The 27,878-nt window shown below is 40.5% G+C and overlaps 1 protein-coding gene across 2 annotated transcripts in view; it reads left to right on the plus strand.

The window, feature by feature from the left end:
• Positions 1 to 27,878, plus strand: part of ITGA9 (integrin subunit alpha 9) — a 216,824-nt gene that overhangs the window by 48,829 nt on the left and 140,117 nt on the right. For both annotated transcript variants that reach the window (XM_035552621.1, XM_035552622.2), the window contains one exon: positions 1,436 to 1,596. In XM_035552621.1, the coding sequence (XP_035408514.1) occupies positions 1,436 to 1,596 (161 nt within the window). The remainder of the gene's footprint in view (positions 1 to 1,435; positions 1,597 to 27,878) is intronic.

Below are 27,878 nucleotides of genomic sequence, written 5' to 3' on the forward strand. Positions count from 1 at the left end.
TTAAAGAGACTGCTGGGATTTCAAACAGGCCAAATGCTGGGCTTCTGGTCAGAAAGCAGCATACAGCACAAAGTGAGGTGGGTGTGAGTTACGGAAATGGTGCGTACTCACAGAAACCAAGCTGCACAATATCATTAAATGAATTCTTTAAAGCAGTGAGACTTTGGTGAATAAATGATTAGAGGTGAGAGCATTGATGGCAGTATTAATTTTGAGAGATCAGTTCTCATTGATTAAAAAAGACAACACAAAACAGAATGAGAACGCAGCAAACAACAATAAAGATCCCTTGCTGAAATTATGTATAGAAGACCTCAATGCAGCAATATATTACATTTGCACTGAATTTTTATAAAATTCTAGGTTAAAAAAAAGTTTACATTTATGGGGAGCATTTTATCTGGCCTCAATCATTTAGGACTTAAAACATGAATAAAAACCAAAGCAATAATTTGGCAATCACCCTACATATGTAACTAATCAGTACAGGAGCTGTCACTGGCTGTCATATACAAAGATAATCAACTAATTAAGCCATTTATAGTGGGCCAGTCTCATGGTACTCCCATCATTGCCTTGATAACAGCTGAAATCAATACAGACTGTGGTCTCTGATGAGTGAAAGGACCTCACAGCCTGCCTTTAAATCATCTGCAAACAGCAGCAGAACAAGTATTTGTGCTTCTATTGCAGTTTTGCTGCTGATGGAAAAGGTACAGTCAGTTTGGATTATTCAATTGCTATGCAACTTCTTGACATAGCAAACAAGCTTTTTTCTGAAAAAAATATCCATCCAGTCACAAACCCACCCATTGTATTAAGCTACCTGCCTTGTAGAGCAGCAGGAAAACAGCTGGCTAGTCTCTGGGTATTTCTTCTATAAACTGCCAAGGTTGTGTAACATCTAAAAGGGGATGGATGCTCAGTGCAGGGCGGTGACCTCTAGTTAAGGGCTAAACTCTAAGATGACTGCAAATCAACAGAAGTAATTGTCAGGAAATGCCACATCCTGGTTGACATATGCATAGTTTGAGCTTTTCGAAGAGGAAAACAAAGCTTGAGGCTTTTGTTGCTGTTTGTGTTGTGTTTTTTGCTTTTTCTTTTAATAGCATAATTTAATTTTTTGTTGTTGTTTTTTTTTTTTAGGTGTGCGTGTTTAGATGTATTTTTACCCATGACTTGCTACTGCTTCTCATCATCCTTCAGGAAGGGCTGGGGAAAGTAGTGGCACAAAAGTTGGGAGTATGTCAGTAATTGGATGTGGTTTTGTGCAGCCACAGGAAACTTTGTGATTGATTGAGAGCCTGCAAGGCCTGACCTTTTTTTAAGCACACGTGCCTTGGGGACAACGGGATCCATCGATAGGTGGCTAGAAAGTAACTATTGTTCACTGACATCCTTTGTTTTCTTCTTTTACTTTTTTTTTTTACAACAGGTTTGAATTATAACTTGACTGCTGATGTGGCAAAGAAGGAAAAGAGCCAGCAACCCAGAGTTTACTTTGTGACTTCTGGAGAGACAGTGGGACAGGTCACAGAGAAGTTACAACTGTCGTACATGCAGGAAAAGTGCGAGCATTACCTAGCATATGTCAAGGTCAGTTCAGCCCTGTCTTTACTTACATTGGCCTCAATGCAATCCTCCCCCCCCCTTTTTTTTTTAAATTATTTAACCAATTAAAATGATGTAGCTTGGCTCCAGATGTGCTTTGTTTTCCTGACAGGTGGATGAAGTTTTTTGAGTGGGAGCTCAGAGCTTCTTGTTTGGCATAATTTGTCAGCGTGAGTGCTATTGCCTATGAGCATTTGAGGCCTAGTGCCAGGAATACGTATTTTATTTACTTTTCGTCTGGTGCATTTGTGGGAGATTTCTTCCTTTGGCTTGGTTTGTTGTTACCATTGTTATACTCAAAATTGGAAGGCAAAATTTTATTTTGTCAGGAGCAGAAAGTTTTTTTAATCTATTAGTTTTGTCAGGTATTTTCCTTTGTGCATGGGGCTGATGCTGGGATCTGCACAGGAACGACAGGGTAATGCAGGATCTGTCCTGAAGCAATTGGACTCTTGGGTTTGAAGAGCATGCATTTTATTTGGGCTTAAAAATACCAGTGGGATAACTGAATTTCATCTGTATCATAGACCTAGGGGAATATAGGGAGTGCTTTCCAGACACTGTGGGGCATAGAAAGGCTTAGTTCTTTGTGTGACAGTACTTTTCTTCCGGTGTCTGCTAGGACACTTTTTACCTTTAATTGACAACTGTTGTTGAAGAAATGCCACCCAAGTACAATTCTGTTTCCAAAGCATACAAAACAGTTTCTCTTCTGCTTAGAGATTTATATAATGGATTTGAAAATTATATAGAAAGGAGGTTCATCTTTTAAGCTGCTTACATCTTAAAAGCACACTAATCTGTGCTACCACCCTAGAGAGCAATATGAGGCAATGTGGTTGCGTGGGTGAGTTGCATGTCCTCCTTACTGAAGGACATATTCCCATAGATTATTATGACCTAACTTCAATGGATATCACTTGGTAATATCTTGTTTTTGAGAATCCAGCAGGTCCAGACATCCCTAAATGTATAAACTTTTCCAGGAAACTTCTATGTACCTAAAAAACCATGAGAACAGGAGATAAGATTCAACCTTTGACTTTATCAACATTTTGTGCATGGTTGTTGAGTGAAAATAAAATAAATAAAGGGACCACCATGGAGGAAATGATGTCGTGTTAAGTTTACAGATCTCTGAGAAGCAACTAGATATCTTCCAGTTTTTTGTTTTTTATTTTTTTTGCATTTATTTGTTTCTGCAGCAACCTTTGTTTTTTGCTTTGGGAAAGCTCATTAAAGAAAATGTAGACGTACAAAACTACTGCTATTTAGAAAATATGATGTGAGTTTACTAATTCTGGTCTTTTTCAAATGAGCACATGTGGATAGGCTTTCATGTGTTGAGTTCAGATGAAAAGGAGCATGTCTCTATCTTAACCCAATAACTTCTTTTATGCTAGTCCTGTTGTAATTTTGGGGTACTACACAGAATTCACTAAAAGGCAACGTATGCCCAAGAAACTATTTCATTTATTGGGAGTGAAAAGGTAAGAACTATCTTTTTCTGGAAAATTCCTGGAAAAAATGACTTTTATAGGTAAGAAAAACATTTCAAAATGTTAAATATAATAACAATTTATAGCAAAACAGCTGATTAACAAACAAGGCTACTAGTCCTCTGCTTGATGTAAGTAGCTATTTTTCCACAGTTGGAAGAATAGCAGGAAGTGTCATTTGCCCATGTAAGGGAGAATGCAAAGTAGTGGAGAAAGATAATCCCTGTGCTTTCATGGAAAAGGTGATATCCATGAGCCTACATGACATCAGAAACATCAAAGGGAGACCCACAGACTGTGGAGGAGTGGGAATGGGGTCATGATCTTTTGCTGTTATCCTTAAGGAACACCTGGTTTAAAAATAACAACAAAAAAATGAAATCCAAAAAAACTCTAAATCTGAACTCTACCTGGAATTCTCCTTAGTCACATAGTTTTGTGGTGGATGGATGATAAAAGATCTGGGCTTAAAATATTTTTTATGAAGTATTTCACTTAGGCTTTCCTCTGTCCTGTTGTTTAATGCATGCCTGACTAATTTGCCTCCATGGCTAATTGAGTTGTTTGCAGTTGCATCCTTAACCTATTCACTTTATTACTTTTCTTTTGAATCCCTGGTGATAAATAGGTTTATAAGTTTACATGAGGATGTCAGTTCTGGAGTGGCTGTGTTCAAGGATGGAGAAACTGGGCTTGTGCATGACCTCATGTGCTGGCTTGACAAACCCTACTAGCGTCCAGTCCAAACAGCATGCAGCAGAGCTCTGTAGGTTGCCTTTTTGATTGAGATCTCTTGAGATCCTAAGAAACTGAGCACTAAATAGTTGCAGGCTGCAAAGGAATCAACAGGATTAATTGTTAAATCATTTTGCAATTGATAATTCTCAACATTCTGAACATGTCCTTTCCTATTTGTGCTCTTCTCTCAGGACAGGAGCTACTGTCCTTATTTCTCCTTCTGAATATTGAAGTCTGTCTTTCCTCATGATTGTGTGGCTGAGATAAATGGACGTCAAAGCTTGTAGGATATGTATAGCTCAGAAATCTTGTACAAGGCAAGCTACTGAATTACAGCTCAAATTGCTAGAATTATTGTGGTTCGTGAGCAAATGTGGTGTGTTTTTATCTGGCTGTGAACAGAGAAGAAAATGGAAGTATGTTTGGATTTGAAAATGCTTTGAGTTTGCTTCTCTAACGGTTATGGGGAAGCAGAGAAGAGATGCAGTTTCCTCCATTCTTCCCCCTTGGAACCTGTTTGATTTTCAATTACGAAACTTTGATTGTTCTAGTATCCATCAACAGTAATTTTCAATACATCACCTCAGGTGTCATCTGCAAAAGCAGCATTTAATTTCAACAATCTTTGGAGGTTTGACTGATGTGTTCAGTAGAAAATCAACAGCTGGTTCAAGTGGCCATTAATTATGACCTTCAGGAGTATTGCTCTTTTTTTTCGTGCATCTCTGCATAGCTGATGCCTGTTGACTCTCAGGAGGGGCTTTGGTGCTGGATGATTCCTCCTCTGGCTGTGCTGCCAGTATAGACCCTCTCCTTCAACAAGGGTAAACCCTTGTTGAAAAAAAGACATCAAAAAGATATTACTTTTTAGCCTCTCATCATTTTTTAAGGTAAACATTTCTCTGTAGAAGGAACAGGAAACATAAACATGAGAAAATGGAACTTGGTACTAAGTAGAGGAGAATGAGCAGAGTTGTGGAAGGGGTAGAAAAAAGAGGGGAAAAAAAGAAATGGATTTGGATGCTTTAAAGGTGTCTCCTTAATATTAGTGTCTGGGTTTGCAGCTGAAATAGAAAACTTTCTCTTGAGAGCTGAATTTGATATCACTGAAAAGACTTAAGCTGCGTGCTTAACACTTGCTCCAGCTGGAGCATAGTCTCTGAGGAAACTTTTTCCTATTTTGCATTAACTGCCTTGGTCATTACCTTTTTTTTATGGGTTCCCTTAATATTTAGGAGAGATTTGCCTGTGAAAAGGAGAAGAGAAGTTGATGCAGACATCAAAGCAAATTGTGTGTGCAGATCTATATGGGGCCAAATCTCATCCTTGATTTCTCACAAAGGTATCATGGAGATGATGGTGAAAGCCCCTTGTATGATTTATTAAAGACGTTATACATTTATTAAAAAAGCACTACTTGGTTTCTTACCCACTATAGGCCAGCCAGCTGGGCTGCCTGTTGCTACCACTCACGGCTGTCTGTGTGCAAAGTGAAGGCTGTAATAGCTTCAAACACCGTCAGCAGTCCTGGCACAGGATTAACCCAGACACAGCATTTATATTTTCTACTGATCTTTATCTCAGTTGACTGTCTGGTTGTTTTAAGCAGTCTCACGTTGCTCATCATATTAACTCTTAGCAGATCCGGTCGTAGCCTGTGGGGAAGATGGGGCTGAGAAGTGACAAGGGGGCTTCTCATGACTTGTGTGTAGGTGAGGTGCTTGTAAGTTTTGTACAGCTAGGGTTGGAATAAAATGTCTCTTTTTGAATAGAAATGACATAGTTATGTGTTTCATTCACTGCTGAATTCTGTAGCTAAAAATTTGCGTTTTTATAAATGTGTTTCTGGCCTCTGTCTGCTGTGCATTGCTGTTACCTAAGGTCTTTGAAGATACTCTGGGCTGTTGATCTCACACAACTTTGACTCTAGTGCTCGCCAACTTGAGTCACTGTCTGTGGTTGTGATCGTTTCTCCTTCTGTAGCTGTTTGATCTCCTCTGAGGGGGATGCACGTATTAAAGTCTTTTGTTCTTAATCCACCAAACTCTGCTCTTTCCTAGTCTGGGTGGCAAAGCATTCAGTCTCACCATCGTGTGGTGTAGAGATGGCATCACCTTGATCATTTGCCAGACAGGCTTTTTCCTGAAAGTTGTCTGATAGTGAATTAACATCTACATGTTAAGGTCTGACTGGTGTTGTTACAGGATGCAGAGAGATGCCAGAGACTCTGCAGTTTAGTTTGAGGTATCAATTTTTAATGGGATTGGTGTCTCCTTCATAGTCAATGTAACTTTTGGGAGTGTTTTTTTTTAATTGGCAGAGCTTGCTGCTGAAGCACTTACATTCGGTTTGGTGGCTCCAGGCTGAGCCTGGTTGCGCATGTGTGCTAAGTCCTTTTCTAAGATGCTGGTGCTTCAAGTGATGGATCGATTATGTGCTGGATGTGGACGATAACAACTGCTTTGCAGAGGAGGAGGTGAAAACCAGTCCCTTGTGAAGTACAACTTCCCTTGGTAGTGACCCAGCTGTGCTGCTTGCCTCTCTGTGGAAGAGAAGAGAAATTGAAGCAAGCCAGGGGATAATGTTTGAAGCAGAGATTGGTTTCATAGCAGCAGCTATGAAAACTTAGTCATGATTGTCTAGAATTTCAGAGGATTTGGACCTCTGGGCAGACAAGGGGAGCAGTGACCTATTCTAGTCTTCAGCAGGAAGTTTATAGCCACTAGAAGAAAGACGAAAGCTGCTGTGTAGGACTGCCAGGAATGATGACTACAGCGAGGCTGAGCATTAAGACCAACAGCAGAGTGTATCTTTGTGTTTTTTTTTTTTTTTTGTTTTTTTTTTTTTTTTTTTTTACATTTTTCTCCCCTTTTGCTGAGCCAGCTGGAAAAATTGTCAGGCTGAGCCAGATGCGCTCGTAGCCTATGCCTGGTCTTAAAGGGCTGGGGGATAGGTGGGGTGATCACAAAACACAGAGGCTTATTTACAGAAGCACACTTTCTAGGACAAGTCTTTTTTCCAAAACCGTGTAAGGTGTGCTTGTAATCTATTAATGCAGCCTGCCTTCCCTCTAGCAAAGCAAAACAAATACTGTCTTGGCAAGATAAATATGGTGTGATTTTTTTCGCCTTGTTCTAGTGTGACCAACCCTCTCCTTTTGGGGACCAGGTAGAGGAGAAGTTGCACGTCTTTCCTGAGAAGCTCCCATGGGCAAGGGAAGAACTGCATAACTCAGGGTTCTTATTCCTTGCCTCTTAAATACAGGGATTTAGATAAACAGTAAAAGTGTTAGGAGTTGGTGGGAAGACTGACATCTTTGAGATGAATGTTAGCAATATCAAAACTTAAATACTATCAGTGACCATGGAGTTGGCTTTTCCAGAAGCTTTTGGCAGTGTTTATCAGGAGCAAGTCAAGACTCATATTCAGAACTGTCCTGTACAACATGGTCAAACTGAAGCAGCCAGATTTGTCTGGCACTAGCAGAGGGGACCCAAGCAGCAAGTGGCTAAGTACTGTAATATCTGCTGGGGCTGGCAGTGCCATTATGTGAGAGAGCAAACTGTGGCAGGCATTAAGCTATTAGCTGTTTTGGGGCTTTGGTCTAGTGAGCAGCGTAGTTAGTAAGGCTGTTTGGTAGCACAAAATGTCTTGTCCTGAGGCCATTAGGAGGCTTTCATCTCTGAGCTGAAGACAGGGTTTTTGTCCACATGCACTCCAATGCCAATCTTATCAGATTTTTGAAGAAATCACTTTTTTTTTTTATTTTTATTTTTAACTTCACACTGATCAGTGACACAATTGGGTGGCAAATCACTCTTGCCTGGCTGGAGAATGTCTTTGTACAAAGTACGGCTGTTACAAAATCAACCAACCAAAAAAAAAAAACTTTCAAATTTTACCGAAGTAACTAATTTCAATTTAGTTCACTGGTGCTCTTCAGCTTTAGTCAGCATGTATGAAAAAGGACCTGATATATTGTTTATGGCCCAGGTGGAAACTTGGTTGCTCTGGTGGAGCTGCTGTCAGATAAAGTGCCTAGGTAATCACATTCATAAATCCAAGTAGAGAGACTCTATGCTCTTGAAATAAAATAAATATCATCTTGCATGAGGCTCAGTCAGTAGACTTAAAGCACAGCAGCTGTTGAAATTCTGCTTTGCCTGCCTTGTATTTCTTTTTACCTGTCTTTTTTCAGCTGCCACATTTCCTGCTAACCCATAAAAGGATCCAAATCTTCAGTCTTGAGCCCATTGATATGCTTGTTCCTCTGGTATAAACTGCAATGAGAGAGGAATACGTATTTTAGATGAACTCAACATAAAAAAAAGTTATATTAAATTTGAACAGAGTTGAAAATTATTTCTAATGTCTACATGAAGTGTGATGCTGTTATTGGTCTTAAAACATTCAGTAATAGGCTTATGCCTGTCTCTACTGGTTGCCCACTGATGTCTTTTAGTTCGATGTAGTAGTTCCTCAAAAGAGACTTTACTTGCAGATTAAACCTTTTTGGAGGCCTAGGAGGGGCAGATTTAGGCCTGGGTGGAGGATGGCTCTTGGGAGAGGTTGTCCATGGGGCTCCTCTCTGAGAGGATTCATTGTGTTTTCCCAGTGATGGCACTTCTAGGAAGTGAATGGCCAAACAGATGGAAGAGGTGCTACACTTTGTGCTAGGAAAAATCATTTCAGAAGGCAGGTAATGATGGAAAGGATTTTTTTTCTTTTTCTGGCACTCCTGGTTAACCGAAGAGCTTGTTTTGTCAGGTGGAAAGAAGCAACAAAGAAGGTAACACTACTGTTTTAGAGACTTTCTAAGCTTGTTTTTCAGGGAGAGTGCTACAAACCAAACACATGATGGCAAATTGTACCGTAAAGGTGTATTAGTACTTCTTTGGGACAAATATACACTTTAGGGGGGATATGTTTAATCCCAAACACTAGAGTCTTGCTCCAGAAAATTACAATAGGGAACAGCTTGTTTGTCTTAGTGGTTTTCCTGTTTATAACACATGGAGGAATATCAGTCTGTGCCGTGATCTTGGGCACATACAAGTACATGATCAGTTTATTCTTTCCAAAGTGGGGAGTGCCTAAAATTATCACCCTTCCATTTCGCTACACTTAGGAAGGAATGAGCAAGGCACTTCATTAGGAAACACTGGAGGCAACTTCCAACAGAAAACTCCTCTCAAAGTTAGAAAGAAAACAATTAATTTTGACGGCTGTGGTTTCTGGGTTTGTTCCAAAGCTGTAATGTCCTGATAGGCAGAATAGACTTGGGTCTCCAGGGAGACTCCTACAGATGCTGTGTTTGGTTTGGTTTGGATGGCAACAAGTAATGCTAATCCAGTGCCCTAATTCATACTGAAAGTACCTGACAATGTGCTTGAAGATATGTGGGAGTAATATGTTGCAGGCGTGGAGTTCTTTTCTGGCAGAAAATGCCTCTTGCCCTTTCGCCCCAACTACACCCTCCCCCATACCTTCAGTTGTGGAACTGAATTCATCTTGAATGCCTGAGGTGCAGAAACAAGTGAGGAAAGGTCCATGCCCTGTGCCATCAAACCCATGCTTCCACCTGCGTTTCTGTAAGTAATGAGGTAATTACAGCCAGTGTGGCTGTGCTGGCGATCAAAAGTTATATCCTCCTGGTTATGCTTCCAGTTTGTTGCAAAGTTTTCACTACTGATTTCCTTTGTAGAGCTCCATGACCTCTCCTGGAGTCCCAGGAGAGAATGTTTAGTATTCTGCACCTGGAACCTGCAAGTTGTCCTACGCTACCTGTGCTCCTCCAGAGATCTGAAATTGGTAGTTATCTGAGAGTTAGAACTATTTTCCACTTGCCCACAATGTCTTTGATTTGATGGCATATTCTTCAGCTTGTTTCCTAACTTTGTATTCCACGTGTTCTTGTGGATTGGATGCATTCAACAAATTGTCTTGCACTTCTCTGCTTTGGTGTGGCATGATTTTAGAATGACCTTTTCTCCCATTACATGTTTATGGCCACTGTGCATGCTTTTAGTGACCACTTTCCTTTTGGAAAAAGGATCATTGTTGAAAGCACACTTTTGAAAGCTATCATCAAAGCAGTCAAGTAGTCAAACTTTAGGAATATGAGCAATCTAATATTGAGGGTTTGTTTCTTCCTTTGGCGTCCTCTATTGTAATGTGCCATTTATCTTCATCTTGTGTCAAAATCTGTATTGCTGCATGCCAATCACAAAGCTTTAGAAGAACAGTTTTCAGAAGTGGATGTTGTAAAGGTTGCATCTAACATAGAGAACTGATTGATTCTTAACTGAAAACTCAGTGTTACTGCATCAGAGAGGTTTCTCTGATCATGTTCCACTAAGAACATATACAGCAACTTCAGTGTTTCACAGAAAGTTTAACCAGAGGATCTTCTAGTCTGTCTTCATTGTCAAGATATTGACCACTTTTTCTGAAGTTATGCCTACTAGTGTATATATTTTTTTTGTATATAAAGCAAGAGCAGTTTCATGGAAATAACTGAACTTTCCTTGTTTTGAAATTACCTGTTGAAATTCCGTATCTGTGAAAGCCCGAAAAATACTTGATAATGAAGAGTGTTTCCATGTTCTCTATGTGGGTATCAAGTTGGATTCTTTTATTGCCATCTTATTTTCTAGCTATTTTAATCTCAGTTTATTTCTAGGTTTTAAGGTACTGAATAAGCTTTACTCCATAATATGTGAGTGTACCTAATCCTGTAAGGCTAGGACTGGGTGATACCCATACTGTAATAACAAATAACATACTGTAATAACAAATAATAATGAGGAGAATTCACTAACAGCTTACATTGCATTTGTTTTGTCCTGGGAGAAGACCCAGGTCTGGTGTTAAGTTTTAGACTGAAATATAAACAGCTAGCTGTAAATCTAAGGGAATCTAATCCCTGAGAGTACTACTTCCTTATTTTGGCACATACACTGCATCACTTAAGACTTCTGTAGATGACAAAATAAATTTAAAATACAACTGATTAAACTTATTATGACTTAGTAAGTTTCATCATATTAGCAGGCACCTCAAGGCAGCTTCTCATTCAGCAAGAAAAGATGTAGGGGAACCAGCATAAAAGTAACTTCCTCGAGAAGAAGAGGGTGTAAAAATAGAAGCAACTAACAAAAAATGCAAGTTTAGATAAGGCGTGTCTTATATAAATTTATAACTTCTTTTGCGTGTTTTTGACCTGCTAGGATATGGAAAGCATTAGCCTTGAAAAAGGGGTTTCGGTGAAGCCCAAGTGTACTGGTACAGTGGTCTGACAGAAAGTCTTTTAAAATCCATTCCATGCAAGAGGCTAAGCCCTGTCACTCTGTGAGCAAATCTGGCTTTTGCTTTTGCTCTGGTAGCTAGAAAGGATGGGAAAATGGAAAAGTCAGGAAGTTCATCTTACTCCAACAGGTGAAAGATGTTGAAATACATAAAGATTAAAGATTTTTACCCCGCTGCATCTCATCTTTCACTGAAGACTAGATAGCTGAGGTTGTCTCTAAGATGTCTTGAATGTTTTTAGTTGATGTTGAGGCTTTCAGTCCTTAAATAATAAATATAGTGGCAAATATTCCTGCAAGTGCAGAAGCAGCAACAACACTGAAGCAGCACAACCTGGAAACTGATTTTTTTTGTTCTTCAAGCTGCATTCTTTCTTTCAGGTACTACCTCTTTGAGACTAGGGTGAAGAGCTGTGAAGGGGAACATTTTTGTTGTTGTTTTTTAAAAGGGGATTTCTTTTTTCAGTGAAAACTGATGTTTTCATGCAATTGTAATATCTGTAAACTCCTCCTTTTAAATCATTGAGCAGATCACCGAGTGCTTCTGAATCACATTTTTTTGGTTGCTTGCCATTGGAGGAAACTGTTGCTTCATGCCCTGGTAAAGTACAAAAGCCTGACATTCGTATGGTAACAAATCCAATTTTGTATGAGAAATACTACTCTTGTGAAAGTGAGCGAGTCTGGTTCCCATCTGTGGTGGGTGACCCCATACCCCTGCAGAGCTGGGAAGATGCCTGTGTTTTCATCCCAGAAGCAGCTTGCCCAGGAAGCATGGCTGTGTTGCCCCCATACAGTGAGCTGTGCTGTTCATGGTGAAGAGGGGACTGGAGCCCTATAGCTGTCATTGGCAAGCCATGAGTAACATCCCTGTGACTTGGAGGTGTCTGCGAGGGCCTTGGCACATTGGAGCACTCAGCCCATCCACTGCTCAGTTGCAGGAAGGGAGCTGGAGGAGGAAGTTTCCATTTTCTTGTGTTAGCCACAGGATTGTTTCCATAACAGCTGCCCTGGTCTACTTGTGGATAGCAGCAGCAAAAGTCATGAGCTTGCTTTGAGAGGTCAAGCCCTGGAGCACAGCCAGATTTGGGAGCCCTCTCCGTAGTCTGTGCCAAGACGCACAAGCACAGTACAGTGGAACCCTGGCAGTAGAAATCCATGGCAAAAACCATCCCTGGCTTCCGCAAGGGGTGAAGATCTTTCCTGGAGACCAGAACAGACCTTTCTCACAGAAAGCAGTGTTACCAAATCCTTTCCCAAACCTACTAAATATTTCTGGCATGGGGGAATGGGCCGTTGTTGAAGATGGCTGGGACGGAGCTTCCACCTCCAGTATTTCTCCTCCTGCTAAATGCACTGGAGCAGGTTGTGCTGCACATGTGTCTGCTTGTACATGTTTGGTCAGCTGTGGCAAAGTGCATTCCTGGCATGGAGATACTGCATGAAATTGTGCAGTGATGCTGTGGCCACTGCAAGCAAGAAATATTATCCCAAGAGCTGTTTTTTAGTTGTCCCTTTCAAGAACTTGAGTAAATGCCAGAATTTATTTTTAAACTTTATATAAACAACTTAAATATTTGTGATGGCTCACTTTTCTTTCCTTACTATTTTGGGAACAGGCTTTAGTCTGCCCTACATTGTCTCTGTTCATTTTTGACTTTGGTTTTCTCTCTCTCCCCTTCTGTAACATAATGATCTGATGTCCTGGGTTGACTAAAGGCTGATGGGTTCAACACAAAGACATTTGCTCCAGAGAATGAGCAGAATGGATTTGCAGAGCTTGGGCTGTGCCTCACTTCTGCCTACTGCGGCAGCTACCTTAAAATGTAACGATGCTGATTTCATAACCTGTTCATGGTGTTAACTTTTTCATCTTAAAGACAATGCTTCTGAACATGGCTCAGGAGAGTTGCATGGTGGGCAGACATCAGTGCATGTTAAGCTGTGTTATTACTATTGATCTCTTACTCTTGCAAGCATTTACCTTATGTCTTATTATTTAATGTGCTGATTCTTACACAGAACCAGCCTTGAAAACATTGCAAAGGCAAAAAGGGTGAAATACCACTCAATAAGGTTCTGTATCTCTTCTGATTACTTTTCTGATTGCCAGTCCAGTCTGGGACCCATTGCTCCCACCTGTGCCAGAGGCACAGAAGCTATCACGATTCCCCATTGTCTTTGCACCACAGAGTCAATGGAATTATTAAGATACAGCAACGCATCTGCCTGTAATGATGGTGTTTCTTAAGACCTCTTTGTCTCCTTTGTGACTGGTTGCATCAGGCCAGGGTTTTGGATTGAGGGATGTTGGGATGAGGGACTGCCTTTACAGCTCTATGTGTAAACAGCAGCAGTACTTGTGGCTAAAATGCAGAGACGATCACCGTGTTGGATAGGACCTTGTAAGGTCTGGATGTTTCAAGAGTGGTTTTCTTAAAATAGGCACCCCAAAATAATCCAAAAGAATATGTAAACTGTCCAGTTCTTTTGAGAAAGCAAAGTTTACTCTGGAAGTCTTGTGAGAGGAGGTTTTCCTCCCTGTTGTTTTCTTGTTCTGGCTTGTCTGTGTTGTAGGGATGTTTCTGGAGATGCATGTGCTCTCATGCTCCTAGTTCCAGTCAAAACCAGAAAAGAAAAGAAAGGTCAGAAATAATCAGTGGGTGTATTAAGGAAAAAAAAAATCTAACGCTTGAAAAGGACCATTCCTGGGCTCATGTAAAGCTTTGTCTATATGCTTCATTTTTTTGATTTGGCTGCAGTCTTTGCTGTCTGAACAGTGCAGTATTCTGCTGGCGGTTGAGAAGCAGTGAGTGAAACTAAGTATGTATAAAGAAAAAATGAAGAGTATCGGTGATGCATACATATTTCTCAATATGCAAGGACTATTGAAATGAGCTTAGGATATGATGATGCATTTCTAATGGTCATACATTTCCAATCTTCTTCTACCACTTAATTTTTTTCCCTTCCCCAAATCCTGTATATATGTAGGGTTGGAGAACTTCTTAGAGACCTGTGTTACATGTGAGGTAAAAAGTAATCTAATCAGCCAGATAAATGTTTATGCTTTTTTTGTGTTTTGCAAAGGATTTGTTTTAAAATGTAATAGATCCTTATCTGGATATTTTCTTAATAACAAAACTGATGTTGTTCATAGGGTGCAGGTTTTCCTACTATTACATCTCTTCTCATTCTGCTGATGCGTTTCCTCCAGTGCCAGGCTGGATGGTAGGTGCAGGCTACGAGACAAGCATTGTGTAGCAGTTTTCTCTTGCCAACAGCTCAGTGTTATCCAAAAAAAGCTTGATTTATGATCCCTGGGGAGCATGACATGTAGGTTGGCTTAGATTGCCAAGGAGCATACTGCCAAACTTACACTCTACCCAGGAGCTCATTGGTCTGTGCTGAAGGCTTTGGCAGAGGAATTTACTGTACCTCCATTGCAAACTGCTTTATAAAAAAAAAAAAAAAGAACAAAACCTTTTTTGTCAGCTGATAACTGTCAAACATGAGTATCAGTAACTACATGTTGCCGAGTTTGAGATGTGTGCTAGCTTTCTTAATGGATACTCACTTAGTAATAACTGAACAGTGTTAAGGAGAGGTATGATCAATTTTCACTCGTTTGCGTATGCGTTTTGGACATATCAAATATTCTGATTCAGCTTTGTCCTCACCATTTGATCTGTGCTCCATCCTCAGAAAAAGATTTTTATTTTGAGATATTGCAAGAAGTGATTTTGTTTGTGTGTGGCTGCAACCAAATTTGGGTATGAAACAAAGATGGGACTACATCAAGTTGTAGACTGCAAATGATTATCTTATGTACGCAGTAAACACAGATTATAGAAGTCTTGACCCATGAGATTGCTTCACTAGACAGATGGATGAAACTAACTAAAAATATGCAAGTTTAATTCATTCCCTTAGGAGAGGCTCTTGGGTCAAAAACTGTCTATACAAACAAAACTTTATTATAAAATCACCATTATTACCACTAATTTAATAATACTTTGACTAATATTTATACTTCTCAGTATGCACTTTCAGCTTATCCTCTGTTTTATACAAATCATACATTTCTGAGTAATGAGCTGGAATAAACTGAAGTAATTTGTCCAACAAAGCCTTCTGCTGTTCACCATTTCTCTTACTTTGGGGATGGAGTGATGCTATTTTTTTATGGTAACTATATTTACAAAAATTGTCCCCAAGCAAAGCTGGTTTTGAAAAGAAAACGTTTCAAAGTAAGCTTAGGAGGCATCTTGACGAAAAAGAAAACCAGTAAGGGTGTATTGCAATAGTCTCTATAAACTGTTAATGTGACCAGAACTTGTACATGAATAAAAGCAGGTTTAGGAACAGTCCTTTACCCTTCAGTTGTATCTGCCAGGGCAACTCTGAACCTCCTTGCTCCAGGATAGTCTCTGGGTAACCCAAGAAGGGAGGTCACTGATGAGAACAGAGATGGCAGCAGCTCTTGCTGCAGTGTGCCTTCTGTAGTCATCTCTGTTAGATCCGTTTCCTGCCTGCATTTTATGGATGTAGTTACAAGGGCTAAAAGGATAAGTATCCACGATTTTTACCAGGCAGTGGCTGACAGGCTGTGGCTTGAAGCCATATGCACCACATGCAAAAACTGCGAGCCAGGCCCTTTCCTATGGAGGCAGTGGTAAGGAAGGTGAGTGTGGCATGTGAAAGAAGCAATGTCCCTTAGCCTGAGGGCAGTGATGGAGTGCACACATGACCTGCTGTAACTAGATAATGTGTGTGCATTGGTTTTGTTTGAGTAGGTAAGTCCATACCTACAGCTTGTTGAAATCCTTTTATCTTCTGCCATTTTCTGTTTATCTGTAACTTGTAATCTGTAAAGTGTATAGATGTTTTAATGCTGCATTTGCAATTGGATCTCTTCAGTAGATAATCTTCACTTTTTTGTTGAAAGAAGTCTAATTTTACTTTTTGCATAGAAAAAATCATTTATTACTTATTTTATTTTTTCAGGTACTGCCTTTCCCAAATAATGCAGAGGGGCTAAGCTATGATGCTGAGCATATCTCATTCCAGCTCAGTCATCTAAGCTTTAACAAGGCCCATAGCCCCTTGGGAAGAAATAAATGATTGTAAGGGAAAAGTAGCATGATTTAAGACATTTATTATTATTCATTTTTTTCTGGAACAAGATGCAGGCAGTGATCAAATAAGACAGAAACCGCTATCGGTGCTGGCATAAATGAGTCTTACAAGCATGACTGGACAATTCTCATTTGTCCACTCTTTCTGTGTGATCTATTCACTTTTGGTTGTCCTTACGATTAATGGTAAGAAGCATTTTTGGGGCACAATTCTCTTGGCCCACTCCACATGCGTGTGTTAGGGTGAGGCAAGTCAGACTCATTGATTACATCTCCACTGGCTCACAAGAAAGCCAAGAGCAACTCAGAGGTAGACATCTGGAACACAGATGTCTACATTTAGCCAAATGAATCCCACTCAATCCAGTCTAGTGTTGTCTGACATTATTTGCAAGTTAAGGAAAAATGATCAGTTGGTAATGATGTACTGATCTGTTTCCAATATTATATTTATTAAGTGAATTAGATTGATTTTTAGCCAAAGACCTGGAGTAGAGAAGTGATACAGTGAAAAAAACACTTTTTCCCCTACTCCCTGCAGTCAAATAAGAAGGAAAACATCAGGCTTCTCAGCTATAAACCTCAGCTCAATGTGGGACATACAAGGGCTAGCAGAGTGAAAGGAATGAAAGCCAGCACAGCACAATTCCTGTTGCGTGTCCCGCTCTTGCTGTCTGCTGGTCGTGGGCTAAAAAGATGTAGGAGTCTTTTATACAAGCCAATCCTGCTAATTTTCTTCAGCTTCACAGAAATGTCATGTGATGGCTATCTTTAATCAGCAAATTTGTACTCCTTTATTACAGCTGGGTATTCTACATATATGCCTACCTTGCTTTTAAAATGGCAAACAATGTCTGTGGGACTCAGTCATAGTCTTTCTGTTGGTAGTTGTAGTAGTAGGACTGGATTAAAGCCCTGACAAACAACGCAACAGCTGTGAAAGACGTTAGCTAAATGGTTTTAAATAGTTTACATTAGTCTTCTTGAAGAGCTTAGTAGTTGCATTGTTATGGTCTTCGTATTTTTTGTTTGAAATGACTGTAGAGCTACCTTGCAGTTGAAGCCAGTCATATTTTATGCCTCATCTTTCGAAAATATAGAGGGCATAAGGATAAAACATCCGTGGTTGGAATTTAGGTGTACAACTCATGTACAGTATTTATCATCATTTATAAGTTTGGAGAACAGACGGGAAAGTAAAAGACAGATAATGCAGCATGAGTAGTTTAATGCAAGGGACTAGCTGAGCTTCGTGTTTGGACTCTGCCAGGATTGAGTGCCATCAGCTTCTTCTGCTCCTTACCAATGTCCACAGCTGCTTTGAACACTTTTGCAAGCAGACCTTCAAGAGAGCAGGCACAATTAAATTCAGTCATTACTTCTGCGTTAATCATTCAGAGATACTTCCAGCCTGATATGAAGACGAATACTTTTCCATTATACTTCTGTGAGAACCTTTTTTCCCTCCTGGATAGGAGTAACAACTTGTTTGTTTGTTTATTTGGCTGGAATGTAAAGCTGAAATCAACAGCTGAAAACATGCATGATGTGTTTTGGATTTCAGTGACTGATATATGATGTGGCTTTGAGAGCTAACAAATAGATATATTCTTGTGCCCTTTGTGATTAGCCATATCTCCAGAAAGTTGCACTACACTTTCTTGGCCCCTCTCAGCCCTGTTAAGGAATAAGGTGTTGAAGAACCATTTGTTCTTATGTTCCAGTGTTGAACGTTGGAGTTGAGATTTTGTGTCAGGATTTTGATGTCTGACTTGCTTTATGGGGATTACCACGAAGACCTTATAGATCTTTGTCTATAGTCACAAGAAAATTGGAAAGATAGCTAAGACATGTGAGTGAGCACTATTAAGTAAAGCCATAAGAAAATTCTTCTCCCACTTTGTTCTGACTTTTTTGTTGCTATTGTTGTTTTTTGAGTTCCAGTTGGATCTAATTCTTTTTGGGTTGTTTTTACTGCCTGATAATTAACTAGATTCACTGCAAGATAAGTAGTAAAACCCACTTAATCCATCTCCAAGCAGTTTACCATCTCATTTTAGATTTGCTGTTAAAGATTGGAATAAAGCAGCAGTATCCCTCTATCAGACTTAAGTCTAACGAGTTTCAGAGGGAGGTTACTGGAGTGGAAGGAACAGTGAGATGGCTTTTATTTACTATGGTAGCAAATGAGTGTCCCTACGGAAGCATGAAGTAGGGGCTTGGAGGGTGCATAGCTGACCTGCTGTGTAGATTAAAATAATAAATCAATTCATGGAAGGTATTAGTTCTTTGGGAAAAAAAAATAGCAGGCAACCAGTTCATTTGTCTTCATGGAAATCTTTTTTTTTTGGGGGGGTGGGGGAAGCAAATCTTTTTGGAAAGAAACAACAAGAAAACAACAATAAAAGCCTACTGTTTTCCCCTGGAAAGTTTTACATTACTTCTTGTTGAATCATTGTCACCTCCTTTATTAAGTTAAAATGAGTAACTGTTGAAACCTCTACAAGAGACCTAAGTAATATCAGTAATGTGTGTGAAGGCAAGAGAATGTGTATACTTGTCTCTTTGTAGCTGCTGCATTGGGGTTGGTCCAAAGTGCACTGAAATCGATGGAAAGTGGTGTGCTAATCTGAGAGGGCTTTCATGAGGTACATGAGTGACTTTCGCGAGTGACAGTGGTGGCACTTGGCTGGGGAAAAGGGCATTCCCAAGCTCTCTCCCCATCCCAGGAGAGAAGAGCATCCCCTACGCATGGGACCTGTGGCAGGAAGGTTTGAATTCCAAAGGGTCACGCAGTGCCCGTGGGTCACACACCCGGCATTTCCACTGCTGGGGAACAGATGTGAAAAGGACACCTGGAAAGGTTCGCTCAACTCTGGCTGACTTCAGTCTGTCCTGTTTTCTTAGCTTCCTAAATGCATGGTAGGGAAGTTGTTAAAACAAGCTCCTTGTTTCTTTCCTTCCCAACCGTATTCCTTTTAAAAGCTTTAGAAGTACAGGGAGGCAGAGATGGAATTTCTCTCCTTCTTTGCCACCTTCTCTCAAGCCCAGGCTGCCAGGATAAAAATGAGTGTGTTTCTGCTGGTCAAGCACTGCTTTCAGTGGGAGCTGATGACACCTTCAGATTTTGTTTGTGTAACCATTTGGCTCCTATAACGAAATGTAAAACTTTCTCTTTGCCTTTGGCTGTGGCTTTTGCTGAATTTAATGAGTTTCTTGCCTTAAAAGAACAGTGAGGAAAGCTTCAAAGGAAACAACTGGACAGGTGAGGAATGCGTCAACAGTCAAGAAAAGTCAAGCGGTTTGTTAGTGAAAGGACATTTTAATCTGCAGGACCTTTGCTGCAGGGGTTAGCCAGTGGTGACAGAGGGTGAAGCAAAGCTTCGTGCTCGTTCCTCCCAGTAGCAGCTTGTATTTGAGCAAAGTGTACTCTGTATTTATACGGTCACCACTGCAGACTTGACAGATCTAATTTCTGTCCTGTGAATGGAAAAGTTAATCTCAGTAAGGTAGTTTATTTTTAGTTAGGCTACAAAAAAAGTAAAATGAAGGAGAGACAGAGCTGGCCTTAAGGTATGCTGGATTAAGAAGTCTAAATTTATATCTAGTGCAAAAAGTTTATTTTCTGTAGCATATCACTGCTGCTTTTAATGTAAGAGCAGTTCCTTCCTTCTTAGTACTGAAGCAGTCTTCAGAGCTTTCTCAAGAGATTTTTGCTTCATTTTAGCTCACAAGCATGATTAAGATGCAGAACTTTCATCCTTGACTGCCTTGCAAAGAGCAGATTCATTTCTTAAGGGCACATCATTGCTCCTTCTAGGGATGCAGTTCCTATGACATACTTCACAAGGGAGAGCTGGTTCAGATTGTAGTGACTATTTCCTCTCATCCTGGAAAAAAATACTTGTAGCTACTGGTGGGATGAACTTCAGATCAGCACCTCCATGTTAGTAAACTCCACATGTTCTGAATTACACGTAGTTACTTGTCTTAAACCTCAGAACAACTGGTTTTTGGATCATCGCAGATGAGTTCATTCCTACTGCTGAGTTTACCGTCACTGCATCTTCACTGGCATCAGCCAAGGACTTGTGGCCTGTGTCTGCAAGTGAGGGAAACACTCAGAGGTCTCCTTGTTCTGCCTGCTTGCAGCCTACGAAGGTAGGGATGAACTGGCTGAAAGGAATGAAGTGACACCAGGCACAGTGCTGTGCTGAATGAGCGTAGGTCTGCTTGAAGAAGGCAGAGTATGGCAGGTCCTAGGTAAGGTCAGAAACTGCATCTGCCTCGTGGGGTGCTGGCTGGGATCTCCTTGTTCTTGCCTCCATCCCTGTCTGCTACCTGTGGGGGTGGTTCTCTGAGAGGTTCCTCATACCCGACGGCTGCCCAGAAAAACTGAGAATTAGCGCTTCGTGTCAGTATTTTGCATAGTGGCTAGGAAACACCAAACCTGCATATAGAGAAGTGGGGAGAAGCTTTTCAGCCTGTTAGAGACTTTCCTACAGCAGCTGGGTCCCAGTCATGATGGCAGGCTGTCCTTCAGCCTCTGGGCTTTGGCCTTATCCCAGAGTTTCAACTTGTACCGTGGAGACTTCTCTTCCCTTTGTTAAACTCACCAGCTCATCTCAGAATAAGATGGGATAAAAAAGTCTGTGGGCCATGGCATGTTGCCACGTGAATGAATAGTGGGTTTTAAGAGTTTCCTTAGGAAATATAAAGAAGCTAGTGGGAACTTCACTTTTTAAAAAAAAAAAAACAAAAAAAAAAACAAACAACAAACAACAAACAACTAAATACAGCTGTATAGCGTAAGCAAGTACCTGATGTTTTCCTTTGGGAAAAATCTTGTAGCCCTTATCTGATCTGGAAACCAGGTACAGCAAATAATCCTGCACAAAGCTGCCTTGGGGCAGTTGAGTGGGACTTGCAGGGGAGAAGGGAGTGTTTCTCTTCCCAGTCTCTTGTGGCCACTTGTGATCATTTTCTGTTATGTGGACTTCTGCCAGCTACGTGCGGGGACAGTGCTGAAGATGCTGTTTGTGTCTCTACTTCTCTGTGATCTGTTCCAGGGATGTCCCCTTCTCCCTGATCTGGCTGGCACAGTTGTTGATTTCTAGGCCAGTATCCACAGGAGTGGGAAGCTCAGGGAGCAGTGTGCGAGCGGTATTTAAAACAAAACAAAACAAAAACACATAAAATAACCCAGGCACTCCAGCTCAGGCTTGAAATTGAGACAGGGAGTTTGTTAATTTAAACAAATTACTTTCAAGCACTGGAATGCTGTTACTACAATATGGTTGACTAGAAAGCAAAGAGCAGGGCTTACACCAACTTTTGCACATAACCTTGCTGAAGCCGATGAAGCTGTATCTGTTGGGAAACCTTGTCCCATGGCTTCTACCCAAGAAGCTCACATCTTTGTGTGAAGATTTATAGCTATGTAATAAACATTCCACCAGATGAGCATGATGATATTTTAGGTATCAGGGTTGCATTAATCAGTGTGTGATGGGAACCTTAGCAGGGCAGGAAGCTAACAAACTCGCATGCTGGCAACCACAGCACTTGCAATCTCATGGCTTTGTTTTCTGCTGTACGCATGGCTTAAGGCAGTTTGTAAAAGGCAAAATTGTCCCAGAAGGTTTCTGATGACAGAACTGCCATTGCCCTGCACCCAGAGGGGAAGAAAATGGATTGCTTTTGTATTTGTTTATAAAGTAACATTGTGGGTTGCATTGCCTGAACCCAGCTAAATCTACCCACCAGTATCAACCAGCATACAAAAAGGGCTTAGTAGGGATCTGGCCTTTCTAAGATGCCCAAATATGCTGATTTATAATACAATTAGATTGTATTTTGACTCCTATGTAGTAGGAGAGAAGCCCTCAGTTTGGGATCCCTACGTGCATCAGATGCTGCTCTACTTGCCAGAGGGTTCATCTTCCTCTGCTTTTCTACTGTCAGGTCTGTCTCTTTGTGGCTTTCTCACAACCCTTTTTTGTTCCCCTTTTTCTCCACAAGAGCCAGACTGGATCTGCTCTTTGATGTTTTTATGGCCCTGCTGCTTTCCCACAGCGTGTGGCTGCTATGTCTGATCTGTCACCCATCTTCCTAGACAGCAACTTAGAAAGTGCCTTATTTAATAACCAACCTCACTTTCTGTCCTATGATTTCCCTGACATTCATTAACCATTTATGCCAGCAGACGTAGTATTGTAAAACCTTTTTTTTTGCCCTGTTATCTGAGAGCACAGTCCAGTCCAGACTGTATTATTTAATAAAGACATCAGTGTAATCAGAATCACTTTTCCTTGTCTAAGCTTTGCTTCACTTGGCTTTCTTGGAATCGTGGACTGCTGTCATGCCATAACATATGTAAAGCTAAGTCTACTTCAACTCTCACAGATTTACCCAGCAGCTCAACTCAGGAGACTACTTAAGCATGTTTCTTTAAAGGCATAAGTGCAATGCTTCTGTTCTGCTTTTTCAAGTACTACCTTCATCCATTTACCTTTTTTCTTCAGTTAAACTTTATGCTTCTGATACAAATGCTTTCTTTCTGGTTTGTGTTTGGACAGCATCTTTGTATTCTACCATAACAGAGATTCTGTGTCCTGTGGTAATGCCCAATTTCTACATTGCCCAGGAAAAAAAAAATATATAGTTTTTGACATATTTAGAAACAGTGAAATGATTGTTATTTTTCTTTTTTTTAATTCTCAGTTTTCTAGGAGAACATCCAAGAGCCTACTTTATTAAATTCAGAAGAGATAATGAGAAATGTAAGATCAGAAAGTAGATCAATTTTCTCTTGTTCCACTGCTCCCCTCACCTGTTGCATTTTGGTTCTAGTAATCACATAATATACCATACTCCCATTAGTAATGGTAGAGAGAATTTTTAGTTGGTTCTCCAGACAAAGGTGAAAGCTCTCCCAAGATTCCCCATTTGCGTTGGTACATGGAGAAGGAAAATTGTGCTTTCATAAAGAAGCTATTAGTCCCATTTTGATAAGCAGAGGTACAGTTTTGCTTAAAGATCTAATCCTGTACATGCAAATGTCTGTCCGTATGTCTCCTTAGCCACTAGTGTTAGAGAATGAAGTTGCTCTCTTTTTCATCTTCGTCGGAGTTGACTTTGTCAGGGTCAAAAGTATTGCTAGGATTTAAGTACACAGTGTGTTTGCCTGAGGATCCCATGAGCTTACTGCATATATAATTACATGCCACCATACTTAAACACAGTGTAAACAGCGTGACTCAGGGCATGAAATAACAGTGAGCCCTGGCCAGGCAGCTCTTCAGCCAGTCTTTCACTAAAGTAACTTCTTCAACCAAAAAAATCTGCCTGTTTTTAAAGTCAGTCAAGGTGGTTCCTTTAATGAGGCAGGTATCTGATTTTGAAGTTTCAAGCTGCAGATGCAGGTTCTTGCTGTTATGCCTAACAATGACTTCTAGATGTAACCAAAAAGAGTTTTTTTTTTTTTTTTTCCTCTCTCAGAAGATAAGCTGACATACAAGGATGCTGCAACAGCACAGTAGAAACAGCTACAACTGCAGCTGCTCATCTTACAGGCATTGATGATGGACTTTGCTCTAAAGGAGCAATGTTAGTTGTTCTGCTTGGTTATGAAAGGTTTCAGTTGTGCTGCTGAGTCTGTGGGTTGAAAAAAAAAGGATAAGCTTGAATGACTTTCTGAAAGGAGAGGATGCACAGGAGATTTGAATGCTGAGATGTGGGAGAAGCAGTGAGCTGGGTGACTGAGAGCGGCTCAGTCAGCTCAGAGCAGCATCGGTGTTAGCTGTTCACAGGAAATGAAGGATGTGCATGCAGAGATTTGCTTCTCAGTGTGGATCTGTCTGCCTCTCTTCAGCAGAGCAGTCCTGCTTCCAGATGCCAGTAGTGTGTGGTGATCCTTCCTCTCGAGGATTTTTGTGGGAACCTGAACTTTGTTTTAGGTATTAAGTCCAAGTCCAGGAGAAGTTCAGGAAAGCAGCCAGCCTGCCACTTCCTCGCACAGGCTTAAGCTACAACAGAAGAGTCAAAATGAGAATATATGAAGAATTCTGCAGGAAAATCAATGGATAAGGTTACATTTCTGCTAGGGTTATTCTAGGGTTGCTTTCAGTGGATTGGTTTCAGTGTGACCAGGTCAAACTGAAGTGAGTCCACTGTGCTGTAATTTTTGTATGTGCTGATGGTACCATGAGGATGAATGTTTCCAGTACTTTCACTTATATAACTCGATGATTGTCTAAGTGAAATAATTTTTAAGCCTTCTGTATGAATCTCAGTTGTACGCATGTGCAGGTCATATGCTGTGGACTCCAGAGTGCTCCCTTTTCTAGAAATCACTTTTAGCCCTTAATTTTCTTTTTGTGTTTTGGAAAAGCACTTTACTTTCTGTGGGCTGTTGAGTGGGCTCTCTGAGGATCTCACCCATCTGTTGGCTTCTTTTCAAGGCATGACATTTTTGAAAGGCTTCAAAGGTGTGGATTGTGCACATGCGAATATGGCAGTGGTGTTTGCCCAGTCTTAGTGTATGTTTGATCAGAAACAACAGAGGTGATATGTCTGAAGCCACTTTTGAAAACTGCTCTATTTGTTAGCTTAAAATGCCCGTTCATCAAGGAAATAAATTTTGTCTCTTCAGGCATGAAAGCTTTAGGATATGTGGAACTCTGCAGATCCTGTGGTGGTCTTTTTTTCTCTCCTTAAAAAAAAAACAAAACAACAACAAAAAAAAAACACTGAAAAGAACTTTTAAATTACTCTGTTTATATCCCAGAGTGTGGTGGGGAAAGAAAGACCTCCTGGATGAAATACCCAAAATTCACTTCATTGCTTCAGCTAGCCCAAAGAAGCATCTCTAATTGCTTGTAATACATCTTTCATTACCTTGGGCTACAGTGGATATTACTGTAGTTTTCAGAGTCCTGAGTCAGTGTATTCATACCCAGCAGCTACATTGTTATATGGCTTTATTTTTACTGGGGTTTCTGATGCTTTCCTCAAATGATGTGATCTGCAGATATAAAAAAAAAAAAAAGTCTTTCTGTGGCAGAGACTGTGAAGCTAAGGATTATATGGAAGATCATAAGTGTTCTCATATAAAAATACTTTACCAAGTAGTGCATCAAACCTTGTAAGAATTATGAGATTGCATCTGAAGCAAAACTTCCCTTATCACGGATGTTTGAGGCAGGATTACTTTTGCTTGGTTCCAGAAGGCAGACCTGTAATGTCCTGTTCCCAGGTGAAGCCTCAGCCAGCTCTTCAGCTGGAAGACCATATTTTATTCAGTTTCTAGAAAAAAATGTGGACTCAGTGAGAGATTTGTTACAAATAGCTGAGCAAGCTGGTTCATGTTAGATAAAAGCTTCTGTGTTCTTCATATCTATCAGAAACTCCACGTTATTCAAGTATTTTTCAGGCTACTGCCTTACAGGAAGCAGGAGGTGGTGCTCCATGGCCTGTCCATAGTGCTGCCTACCTCCTTCTCTTGAATGGTACCCAACAGTTAAATTATTTCTCTAAGTGCCTGTTACCTTAGCTTTATCAAAATTAGATTTCATGTGCCCTGGCTTATCTTTTCCATTTTCTACATGCTTCTGAATTTCATCATGGTCTTTTCTAGTTTTGACTAAACTTAATAATTTGACGTCACTTGCCACTTCAGTGCTTGCTTATTTCTCCCCAATCATTTAAAATTGCATTAGACAGTGGTCTTCCCTTTTTGAGTGCCAGATTGCCCTCTTAACCTCTAGTTGTGTCTCTTCTATTAATGGTTTAACGTGGTGAAAATTCTGACATGAATCACCCGAGGAAGGAAGAATGTTCACGTGAAAGACAGTGCCTGGAGCTTAGACCTGAGGACCTTAGAGATAAAGCTTTTAGAAACCCTGTCACATCACTAGGAGTTCGGCATCCTAATACATACACTGCTTCCACCCACCCTCAAAAAAAAAAAGTGGGCAGCGAAAAGGCAACAGGTACAGGCAGAGGCTTAAGGTTTAATAAATAAATACGTATATTTTTAAAGAAGTTATCTTATTAAAAAGAAATGGTGAAATAATCACTTTTTATCTCCTCTCAAGCATATCCATATCTTACTAATTACTTAGGAAGCACTGAAGTGTCATCACTGAATGCCTAATGATAGGAAACGTCTGCTTGTCTCCATGTGTTGGGTGAGTTCAGGTCTGGACCAGTCTGTGGACCGGTCTGCTCTGGTTCTGTGCCTGGTCTCTCTCTGTATAAAAACAGACCCAGAGCCCAGAGCATTCAGTGGTTTCTCCTTGGTTCCCCATAAGACATCTGGTGACTTTCCAAGCATCCACAGTTTGACTAATGCAATACTGAACATGCTTGGAGTTACTACCTCCAGCAAAGAAGAAATCCTGACATTTCATCTCTGAGGCACACATCCCTACTGTCTGAACTTGAAGGAATCGTTTTATTAGCTGCTACCATTAGCAGTCACAATCTCCTTTGTGGACCAGCCAGGAGCTAGCCAGTCTGTGACAAGCACTCCTGACCACCCAGTCTTTTGTTTAAATAATCCAGAGAGTCTAACACCCCATCCATCCCCAGGGAAAAAAAAAAAAAAAAAAAAAAAAAAAAGAAAAAGAAAGGAAAAAAAAAAAAGCTTGCACCACCACCACCAAACTTGGCATGTCCTAGAGAGCTTTGTTTGGAGCTGCTGTTGTTCCTCTAGGAGGAAATATTGTTGTATGTTTAAGTCCTGGGCTGGAAGTTCAGAAATCTGAGTTCAATTTTCAGCTGTAAAGCAGTAATGTGGTGTGAAGCTAGGAAGGCATTTACCATTTTTCTTTCAGTTTCTGAGCTCTGCCTTGCCCTTGGGTCGTCATGCGTGTTTACTCCTCTGGCTTTTTGCACTTTGAGGATGGTCTCTAACTTGCTTGCAGTTCCTATGGTAATCACTTGTTTTATGTACTTGTGTATTAGAGGAATACTATTTCTTTGAATTCAGTTCAGAATTCAGTGCAGTTCTGCCAAACGAATTAATTTGTCTTTGCTATTCTCCTTGCACTCCATTTTTCTCCCCTCCTTTTGAGTGCTTTGGTAAATATAGACATTACCAAATCTCGGTGCCGTATCTTGGGTGAAAGCATACAGATAGTTTACACACCACTGCCAATGGTGTTGTAAGAGACTGAGCGCTCCAGGGTCAGGGGACAAGGCAATAGATCACAGAGATGCTTTTAAGTTGGAGGCATTGATTGTTTGCTTTAAAATTCTTCTTGTCTTCCACGCATTTTTTGTGCATGCATATCTGCCAGCTGGGCTACATCAACCTCATTCTGTAAATACATTTTTAACTGTGCTTTCAATCATGTTCTCTATTTGAGATCTTCTCCTGGGCTGTTCCACCCAAACCCATTTTAGTGTATTGTCCAGGCAGTGGGTTAAGCTGCTATGTTGATGTTTTTCAACAAAAGCAGAATAAGCTTTTCTTTGGCCGGTTGATAGCAAAGAATTGCACTGAGTGCCTCGAGCTATAACACCTCAGACTGTGTCTTAGATTTCATAAGACAAACAAGGTCTAGCTAGCTGGGAAACTG

The sequence above is a fragment of the Cygnus atratus genome, chromosome 2 (assembly GCF_013377495.2).
Source record: "Cygnus atratus isolate AKBS03 ecotype Queensland, Australia chromosome 2, CAtr_DNAZoo_HiC_assembly, whole genome shotgun sequence".
NCBI lineage: Eukaryota > Metazoa > Chordata > Aves > Anseriformes > Anatidae > Cygnus > Cygnus atratus.